This window comes from Lonchura striata, chromosome 29 (genome assembly GCF_050655825.1).
Source record: "Lonchura striata isolate lonStrDom1 chromosome 29, ASM5065582v1, whole genome shotgun sequence".
Lineage (NCBI taxonomy): Eukaryota > Metazoa > Chordata > Aves > Passeriformes > Estrildidae > Lonchura > Lonchura striata.
In genome coordinates, this window is record NC_140731.1 from 1,828,252 (window position 1) to 1,837,917 (window position 9,666).

Below are 9,666 nucleotides of genomic sequence, written 5' to 3' on the forward strand. Positions count from 1 at the left end.
GGGCAATGGGCGTAAAGGGCAGTGGATAAAGCTGTGGTAGAATTGAGTACGGGGAGCTATGGGGTGATGGGGGGGCAAAAGGGGCACTGGGGGGCACTGGGGGGCACTGGGGGCAGACGGGCAGTCCCCCCTCCCCAGCAGCATTGGGGCTCGTGTCCCCCCCGAGCCCAGCCCCCACCGGCGCGAGGGAGACGCTGACACACATTGGGGTGTCCCAGAGTTTATTGGGGGACAGCAGGGACACCCCGGCACCCCCCGGGAGCAGGGCGTCGGGGCCGTGGGGACAGGAGGGGGGTCCGGGGCTGTCCCGGGTGGTCACAAGGGTCCCACGAGGTCTCGGGTGGCTCCCGGTGGTCCCAGGTGATGCCGCGGGGTCCTGGGGGGTCCCAGGAGCCTCAGTCGGAGCTGCTGGAGGAGGAGGAGGAGGAGGACGAAGAGCGCTGGGAGGGGACAGCAGAGCCGTGAGCCCCTGAGGGGGCCGGGGTGACCCCCTGTGCCCCCCCCGGGCCCCCCCACCTTGTGCCTCTTGTGAGCCTTCTTCATCCTCTTCTTCATCTTCTTGGCCGCCTTCTTGTCCAGCCCGGGGGGGAACGGGGGGAGCACCCCGGGGTGGGGGAGCACCCCGGGGTGGGGGAGCACCCCCGGCTGGGGGAGCACCCCGGGCTGGGGGAGCACCCCGGGGTGGGGGGGGCCCAAGGGGAGGCCCGAGGGGGCCAGGGGCGGCCCCGGGGGGTACGGGGGGGGCCCCGCGGGGTACGGGGGCTGCCCTGGCCCCCCCAGCGGGTTGGGGGGCGCCGCGGGCGGGGGGTACACGGGGTTGGGGGGTGGGACCTGGGGGGGGTACGTGGGGTTCGGGGGGTACGCGGGGTTGGGGGGGGGCGGCTGTCCTGGGGGGGGAGAAAAGAGGAATTGAGGGGGGGTCTGCCCCCGGGGGGGGTCAAGGCAGCCCCCCCAGTTTGGGGTGTCCCCCTGTACCTGCACCAGGGTTCCACATGGTGGGAGGCTCCAGGACCTGGGGGGGGCACGGGGGGTGAGCGGGGACCCCCCAAACCCCCCCCGCTGCTGTGGGGACCCCGCCGGCACCCAGAGGAAACTGAGTCAGGGGGTTTGGGGGGTCCCCGCCGGGCCTGGGTCGAGGCGGGCGGCGGGGGGCTCTGGGGGAGTCGGAGGGTTTGGGGTGCAGGGCGGGTTTGGGGCGCACAGGGGGATTTTGGGGTCCTGGGACTTCGCTCCCACCTTCGCTCCGGCCGCGGCCCCTCCCGGCAGGAAGCGGGGGCGGGGCTTGGCCGGGCCCCGCCCACCCGGGTCCTGGTCCCTCCCCCGCCGGCCCCGTGCCTCAGTTTCCCCACAGTCCCCAGTATGTTCCCACTGTCTCCCTGCCGGCCCCGTGCCTCAGTTTCCCCGCAAGTCCCCGGTGGGCTCCCGGTGCCCCTCTGCCGGCCCCGTGCCTCAGTTTCCCCACAGTCCCCAGTAGGTTCCCAGTGTCTCCCCGCCGGCCCCGTGCCTCAGTTTCCCCACAGTCCCCAGTAGGTTCCCAGTGTCTCCCCGCCGGCCCCGTGCCTCAGTTTCCCCACAGTCCCCAGTAGGTTCCCAGTGTCTCCCCGCCGGCCCCGTGCCTCAGTTTCCCCACAGTCCCCAGTAGGTTCCCGGTGCCCCTCTGCCGGCCCCGTGCCTCAGTTTCCCCACAGTCCCCAGTAGGTTCCCAGTGTCTCCCTGCCGGCCCCGTGCCTCAGTTTCCCCACAGTCCCCAGTAGGTTCCCAGTGTCTCCCCTGCCGGCCCCGTGCCTCAGTTTCCCCACAGTCCCCAGTACTCCCTGCCGGCCCCGTGCCTCAGTTTCCCCACAGTCCCCAGTAGGTTCCCGGTGCCCCTCTGCCGGCCCCGTGCCTCAGTTTCCCCACAGTCCCAGTAGGTTCCCAGTGTCTCCCTGCCGGCCCCGTGCCTCAGTTTCCCCACAGTCCCCAGTAGGTTCCCGGTGCCCCTCTGCCGGCCCCGTGCCTCAGTTTCCCCACAGTCCCCAGTAGGTTCCCAGTGTCTCCCCGCCGGCCCCGTGCCTCAGTTTCCCCACAAGTCCCCGGTGGGCTCCCGGTGCCCCTCTGCCGGCCCCGTGCCTCAGTTTCCCCACAGTCCCCAGTATGTTCCCAGTGTCTCCCTGCCGGCCCCGTGCCTCAGTTTCCCCACAGTCCCCAGTATGTTCCCAGTGTCTCCCTGCCGGCCCCGTGCCTCAGTTTCCCCACAGTCCCCAGTAGGTTCCCAGTGTCTCCCTGCCGGCCCCGTGCCTCAGTTTCCCCACAAGTCCCCAGTAGGTTCCCGGTGCCCCTCTGCCGGCCCCGTGCCTCAGTTTCCCCGCAAGTCCCCAGTAGGTTCCCAGTGTCTCCCCGCCGGCCCCGTGCCTCAGTTTCCCCACAGTCCCCAGTAGGTTCCCAGTGTCTCCCCGCCGGCCCCGTGCCTCAGTTTCCCCACAGTCCCCAGTAGGTTCCCGGTGCCCCTCTGCCGGCCCCGTGCCTCAGTTTCCCCACAGTCCCCAGTAGGTTCCCAGTGTCTCCCCGCCGGCCCCGTGCCTCAGTTTCCCCACAGTCCCCAGTATGTTCCCAGTGTCTCCCTGCCGGCCCCGTGCCTCAGTTTCCCCACAGTCCCCAGTAGGTTCCCAGTGTCTCCCTGCCGGCCCCGTGCCTCAGTTTCCCCACAAGTCCCCAGTAGGTTCCCGGTGCCCCTCTGCCGGCCCCGTGCCTCAGTTTCCCCACAGTCCCCAGTAGGTTCCCAGTGTCTCCCTGCCGGCCCCGTGCCTCAGTTTCCCGCACGCACCTGGCGGGGGGCGGCCCCCGGGCCGGGGTCCGCCGGGGCCGGTGCGGGCCCCGCGGCCAAGCGCTGGAGCCGCTGCAGCGCCCGCTCGGCCGAGAGCCGCGCCTCGGGGTCCGGGTCCCAGCAATCCTCCAGCAGCTCCGGCAGCGCCCCCCCGGGCTGTGGGACCCCCACACGCGGGGATGTCCCCCCCGAACGGGGACAGCCCCCGGCGCCCTCAGCATCATCGCTGGGCAGCGGGGAGGGGACCCCTGGGCAGCGACCCCCCCAAACGCTCGGCAGAGACCCCCCGACCCCCCCCTTGGGTGTCCTGAGCCACCCACACCCCCGAAACCCTCTGGGGACCCGCGGGGTGGCACCCCAAAACACGGGCAGGGCACCCCCGCTACCCTCGGCATCCTTGGGCAGCCGGGCGGGGACACCGGGGGGACCCCGAACACCCCTGGGTGCCCCAGCCCTGGGCACCCCAAACACCCCTGGGTGCCCCAACCGTGGGCACCTCAAACACCCCTGGGTGCCCCAAACACACCCCTGGGCACCCCGAACACCCCTGGGTGCCCCAAACACACCCCTAGACATCCCGAACACCCCTGGGTGCCCCAACCCTGGGCACCCCGAACATCCCTGGACACCCCGAACACCCCTGGGTGCCCGGAACACCCCTGGGTGCCCCAAACAGCCCCCTGGACACCCCGAACACCCCTGGGTGCCCCAAACACCCTTGGGTGCCCCAAACACCCCTGGGTGCCCCAAACAGCCCCCTGGACACCCCGAACACCCCTGGGTGCCCCAAACAGCCCCCTGGGCACCCCGAACACCCCTGGGTGCCCGGAACACCCCTGGGTGCCCCAAACACCCCCCTTGGCACCCCGAACACCCCCGGGCGCCCAGGCAGGGACCCCCCTCGGGCCCCCTGTCCCCCCGGGACCCCGCGGGTCGCCCCCGGCCCGGGCTCTGACCTGCGGGGCGCGGTGCCAGGCCGGGGGGATCAGCGGCCGCCGCCTCTCGTCCGCGGCCAAGCGGCGGAGCTGAGCCCCGGTGGGGCTGGAGCCCAGCTCGGCCTCGTACGCCAGCCGGAACGGCGGCACCGGGGCTCCTGCGGGCGGCGGGCGCTCAGCGGCGCCGGGGCAGCGCAGCCGAGCGGGGGCACCGCGGGGCTCACGGGGCTCACCGGGGCTCAGGGCCTGGCAGCGGGACAGGATCTCCCAGAGCAGCAGCGCCAGCGCGTAGACATCGGCCTGGCGCAGCGCCCGGCCCCAGGCCCGCAGGTCCAGGCTCTCGTCCAGGATCTCGGGTGCCAGGTACCGCTGGGTGCCCGCCTGCGTCCCGCCGGGCCGTGAGCTGGGGCCGCGGGGCCACCGGGAACACCGGGGCCACTGAGGCCACCGGGGCCAGCAGGGCCACTGGGGCCACCGGGGCCACTGAGGCCACCGGGGCCAGCAGGGCCACCAGGGCCACCGGGAACACCGGGGCTACTGGGGCCAGCAGGGCCACTGGGGCCACTGGGACCACCAGGAACACCGGGGCTACTGAGGCCACCGGGGCCAGCAGGGCCAGCAGGGCCACTGGGAACACCGGGGCCACCGGGGCCACCGAGGCCACCGGGGCCACCAGGGCCACTGGGGCCAGCAGGGCCACCAGGGCCACCGGGAACACCGGGGCCACCGGGGCCAGCAGGGCCACTGGGGCCACCGGGGCCACTGAGGCCACCGGGGCCACTGGGACCACCGGGATCACTGGGGCCACCGGGGCCACCGGAGCTACTGGGGCCACCGGGGCCACCAGGGCCACCAGGGCTACCGGGACCAGCAGGGCCACTGGGAACACTGGGACCACTGGGGCCAGCAGGGCCACCGGGAACACCGGGGCCACTGGGACCACCAGGGCCACCAGGGCCACTGGGACCACCAGTGCCACCGGGACCCCACGCCGGGCTCACGAGGGTGCGTGAGCTCAGCTGGCACCCACAGCCCGCGCTGCCGGTGACATCTGGGGTGCCATCCCCAGCCCAGGGCTGTCCCCTCCCCGGGCCACCCCACGCCACCCGTGTCACCTTCCGGATGGTCACGGCGTGGCGGCTGCCGGCGCTGTCCTGGGCCCGCGGCGGCAGCGCCAGCGCCAGCCCGAAGTCGCCGATGGCGCAGGTGCCGTCCTCCCGCACCAGCACGTTCTGGCTGCTCAGGTCCCGGTGCACCACGCTGGGCTTGTACAGCCCTGCGGGCACCGCGGGTCACGGCGGGCAGCGCCACGGGAGCCCGGGGCAGAGCCGGAGCGGGCACGGGGCACGGACACGGGGCACGGACACGGCGCCGCCTCGCTCACCGTCACGCCACAGCTCCTGGTGCAGGAAGGCCAAGCCGCGGGCCAGGGACAGCGCCAGGCGCACGCTGCCCGCCCACGTCCCCACGTGCTGCCCCAGGAAGTGGCGCAGGGAGCCCTGGGGACACGCGGGGGACACGGGTGGGACGCGGGGCACCCCCCAGGATCTCCCACACATCTCCCTCCATCAGGCTGGCATCCCCACCCCGGTGCTCCCCACTGTCCCGCACCCCCAAGCTCCCTCAACACCTTGCACAGCCCCGAGACCCCCAAACCCCCGTTACCCCAAAGCCCCCCGAGCCCCCGTTACTCCCGTACCCCCTGAGCCCCCCAAACTCCTGTTACACCCATTCCCGTACCCCCGAGCCCCCCAAACTCCTGTTACATCCATTCCCGTACCCCCGAGCCCCCCAAACTCCTGTTACACCCACTCCTGGTACCCCCGAGCCCCCCAAACTCCTGTTACACCCACTCCTGGTACCCCCGAGCCCCCCAGACTCCTGTTACACCCATTCCCGTACCCCCCAGCCCCCCAAACTCCTGTTACACCCACTCCTGGTACCCCCCAGCCCCCCAAACTCCTGTTACACCCACTCCTGGTACCCCCCAGCCCCCCAGACTCCTGTTACACCCACTCCCGTACCCCCTGAGCCCCCCAAACTCCTGTTACACCCATTCCCGTACCCCCGAACCCCCCAAACTCCTGTTACACCCAGCCCTGGTACCCCCCGAGCCCCCCAGACTCCTGTTACACCCATTCCCGTACCCCCCAGCCCCCCAAACTCCTGTTACACCCAGCCCTGGTACCCCCCAGCCCCCCAAACTCCTGTTACACCCACTCCTGGTACCCCCCAGCCCCCCGCGCCCCCGGGTGACCCACGGCCGGGTAGAGCTGCAGGACCAGGAGCCCCCCTCGGCCGCGGGGTCCGGCCGCGCGGGTGTCCAGCAGCCTGGCCACGTTCTCGTGCTCCATCAGCGGCAGAGCGTGCACGGCGCGCTCGGCCGCGAACCTCCGGCCGGCCCCGGCCGCGAACGCCTTGATGGCCACGGGCCGCTGGCGCAGCGTGCCCCGCCACACCGCCGAGAAGCGCCCGGACTGCAGCACCTGCCCCGCGGGGCCGGGGACACGGCTGGCACCGCGCGTCCCCGGCCCCGCGGCACCCCGACACAGGGACCCCCGTATCCCGCCACCCCTGGGGGTCCCCGGGCACCCTCCGCGCTGCTGTGACCCCCCCGGACTGATGTCCCCTCTGCCGTGGGTGTCCCCACGTCCCGTCCCCATATGGGGGTCCCCTCCCAGCATCACGTCCTTCCCTGCCCTCCCACGTGGATCCCCCGTGGGTGTCCCTCCCCCGTGGGTGTCCCTCCCCCGCGGGTGTCCCTCGCCCCGCGGGTGTCCCGCACCTGCAGGAAGTGCAGCGCAGGCAGGTCCGGGCTGGGGGGCTCCGGGGGGACCCCGATTCTCCGCCCCCCCCGCGGCGGCTGCCCCGTGCGGGCCCTTGTCCAGCGCAGTCCTGGATGGGGGACACCAGGGACACCCCCACCCGGGGACCCCCCCAAATCAGGGACACGGGACCTGGGGACAGCAGGGACCAACAGCCCACCTCGCCAGGCAGGGGACACGGGGAATGTGGCATCCCGGGATCCCCGGGACACCGGGGACACCCCACCCCAGGGGGTCACAAGCACACCAGGGACCCCCCGCCCCAGGGACAGGGTGACACAACTCTTGGGGACCCCCCCCGCCTCCACCCGGGAGACCCACGCTCCGGGAACACCAGAGATGTGGCATTTGGGGACACCCAGGGGACATCGGGTAGGGGCTGGCTGTGCCCGGGGGTCCCCCCGTCCCCGCCGTGTCCCCGTCCCTACCGAGGACGCCCAGGCAGATGAGGAGGATGAGGAGGGGGCTGGCACCCAGCAGCCACAGGGTCCCCGCGGACCCCCCCCGGCCGGGCACTGGGGACAGAGACTGCGGTGACACGGAGCCCCCCGACCCCCGGGTGGCCGGGGGGTGCTGGGGGACCCTTTGGGGGGTCCTGTGGCTTCCCCAGACCCCCGCGAGTCCCAGCCCCCCTCATGGACCCCCCTCCCCGGTCCCCCACGGGTCCCCCGTGGGTCCAAGGCCCACCCAGCCTCCCCCGGGTCCCCTGAAGGTCTCCGGATCCCCCGTGGGTCCCCTGTGTGTCCCCAGGGCCGCGAGCCCCCCGAACGCCCCGGGCCCCGTACCTGGGCCCTGGCGGGGCCCCCCCAGCCCCCCGGCCGTGCCGGTGGCCGCCGCTGTCCCGGTGGCGTTGCCGTTGCAGAGGTGGCCGTGGCACAGGCACAGCAGCACGGAGCTGCCGGGGTGTCCCGCGGGGCTGGGGGCGCAGGTGGCCGAGGGACACGCGTCCCCCCGGCCTCCCCAGCAGCCTGGGGACAGCGGCACGGTCACCGCGGGGTGCGGTGAGCGGAGGGGACAGGCGGGACCCGGGGGTCCCCCCGAGCTGCTCCTCCCCAGCGCCGCCGCAGCCGCTGCCCAAGGCCAAGGCCGAGCGCGGCCGCTGGGGAGGGAGAAGGTCCCCAACGGCCCCGGCCCGGCCCGGCCCGGCCCGGCCCCCGGCCCGGATCAGCCCCCGCTCCCTGCCCCCGGCCCGGACCAGCCCCCGCTCCCTGCCCCCGGCCTGGATCAGACCCCTTTTGCCTCCAAAATCCCCCCGGGGCAGGACCAAACCCCTCCATCCTACCCCAAAATCCACCCGGCGCAGGACCAAACCCCTCCATCCTACCCCAAAATCCCCCCGGGACAGGACCAAACCCCTCCATCCTACCCCAAAATCCACCCGGGGCAGGACCAAACCCCTCCATCCTACCCCAAAATCCACCCGGCGCAGGACCAAACCCCTCCATCCTACCCCAAAATCCCCCCGGGACAGGACCAAACCCCTCCATCCTACCCCAAAATCCACCCGGGGCAGGACCAAACCCCTCCATCCTACCCCAAAATCCACCCGGCGCAGGACCAAACCCCTCCATCCTACCCCAAAATCCACCCGGGACAGGACCAAACCCCTCCATCCTACCCCAAAATCCACCCGGGGCAGGACCAAACCCCTCCATCCTACCCCAAAATCCACCCGGGGCAGGACCAAACCCCTCCATCCTACCCCAAAATCCACCCGGGGCAGGACCAAACCCCTCCATCCTACCCCAAAATCCACCCGGGGCAGGACCAAACCCCTCCATCCTACCCCAAAATCCCCCCGGGGCAGGACCAAACCCCTCCATCCTACCCCAAAATCCCCCCGGGGCAGGACCAAACCCCTCCATCCTACCCCAAAATCCCCCCGGGGCAGGACCAAACCCCTCCATCCTGCCCCAGCACCTTCTGTCCCTCCAAAACCCCCCCGGGGCAGGACCAAACCCCTCCATCCTACCCCAAAATCCACCCGGGGCAGGACCAAACCCCTCCATCCTACCCCAAAATCCACCCGGCGCAGGACCAAACCCCTCCCCATGCCCTTCTGCCCCTCCAGCCCGGCCGGGGCAGGCTCAGGCCGCAGCCCCCCTCTCGCCCTGCCCCGGGGGTCTCACCCTGCCCCGGGGGTCTCACCCTGCACCCCTCTCACCCTGCCCCAGGGGTCTCACCCTGCCCCAGGGGTCTCACCCTGCCCCAGGGGTCTCACCCTGCCCCGGGGGTCTCGCCCTGCACCCCTCTCGCCCTGCCCCGGGGGTCTCACCCTGCCCCGGGGGTCTCACCCTGCACCCCTCTCACCCTGCCCCAGGGGTCTCACCCTGCCCCGGGGGTCTCGCCCTGCACCCCTCTCGCCGTGCCCCGGGGGTCTCGCCGTGCCCCGGGGGTCTCACCCTGCCCCGGGGGTCTCGCCCTGCCGCGGGGGTCTCGCCCTGCCCCGGGGGTCTCACCCTGCCCCGGGGGTCTCGCCGTGCCCCGGGGGTCTCACCCTGCCCCGGGGGTCTCGCCCTGCCCCGGGGGTCTCGCCCTGCCGCGGGGGTCTCACCCTGCACCCCTCTCGCCCTGCCCCGGGGGTCTCGCCGTGCCCCGGGCGTCTCGCCCTGCCCCGGGGGTCTCACCCTGCACCAGAGCGTGGCTGCGGTTCCAGATGCCGACGCAGCACTGGCCGGGGGGGCAGCGCACGGCGCCCGCCGCGCCCCCCGCGCCCCCCAGCGCGCCCCGCACGCTCGGGTGCTTGTAGGACACGCAGGTCAGGTTGTGGGGGCCTGGGAGGGGACACGCTCGCACCAGGGGGGCTCGAACCCCCCAGAAAAGCCCCCCCAGCCCCGCCTGTGCCCCCCCAGCACCCACCTGGGTGCCCCATGGGAGCCTCCGGGGGTCCGTGGGAAGAGGAGCCGAGCAGGAGCAGGAGGAGGAAGAAAAGGAGCAGGAGGAGGAGGAGGAGGAGGAGGAGGAAGGTGCTGCCCCCGCATCAGGGAGGAGAGAGCCGGGTGCCTGGGGGGGCAGCCAGGCCTGGCCCCTGCCCTGCATCGTCACCCAAAGGCAGCTCAGTGCCCCTGTCCCCGCCGGCGCCACTCTGGCAGCGATGCACCCC

At 72.9% G+C, this 9,666-nt stretch overlaps 1 protein-coding gene across 5 annotated transcripts; it reads right to left on the bottom strand.

Annotated features, from left to right (window-relative positions):
- Positions 1 to 204: 204 nt before the first annotated feature.
- On the bottom strand, positions 205 to 9,571 carry AMHR2 (anti-Mullerian hormone receptor type 2). 5 transcript variants are annotated; one of them, XM_085562857.1, is made up of 14 exons: positions 9,423 to 9,571; positions 9,191 to 9,337; positions 7,349 to 7,531; positions 6,992 to 7,078; positions 6,524 to 6,633; positions 6,000 to 6,224; positions 5,123 to 5,237; positions 4,854 to 5,014; positions 3,972 to 4,119; positions 3,760 to 3,896; positions 2,804 to 2,959; positions 976 to 1,012; positions 517 to 887; positions 205 to 440 (listed from the first exon to the last, which is right to left on the bottom strand). In XM_085562857.1, the coding sequence occupies exons 1-14, from the start codon at positions 9,433 to 9,435 to the stop codon at positions 396 to 398; spliced, it is 1,935 nt and encodes a 644-aa protein (XP_085418983.1). In that variant the 5' UTR covers positions 9,436 to 9,571; the 3' UTR covers positions 205 to 395. The 5 variants fall into 5 exon arrangements, with proteins under 5 accessions (XP_085418983.1, XP_085418984.1, XP_085418986.1 ...); XM_085562858.1 differs by lacking the exon at positions 9,191 to 9,337; XM_085562860.1 differs by lacking the exon at positions 7,349 to 7,531.
- Positions 9,572 to 9,666: the final 95 nt, after the last annotated feature.

Coding starts and splice junctions, on each gene's coding strand:
- AMHR2 (XM_085562857.1), bottom strand. Junction 5,238..5,999: donor TCCTGCAGCTCTACCCGGCC/GTGGGTCACCCG, acceptor GCGTGTCCCCAG/GGCTCCCTGCGCCACTTCCT. Junction 4,120..4,853: donor ACGCCGTGACCATCCGGAAG/GTGACACGGGTG, acceptor GGCGGGACGCAG/GCGGGCACCCAGCGGTACCT.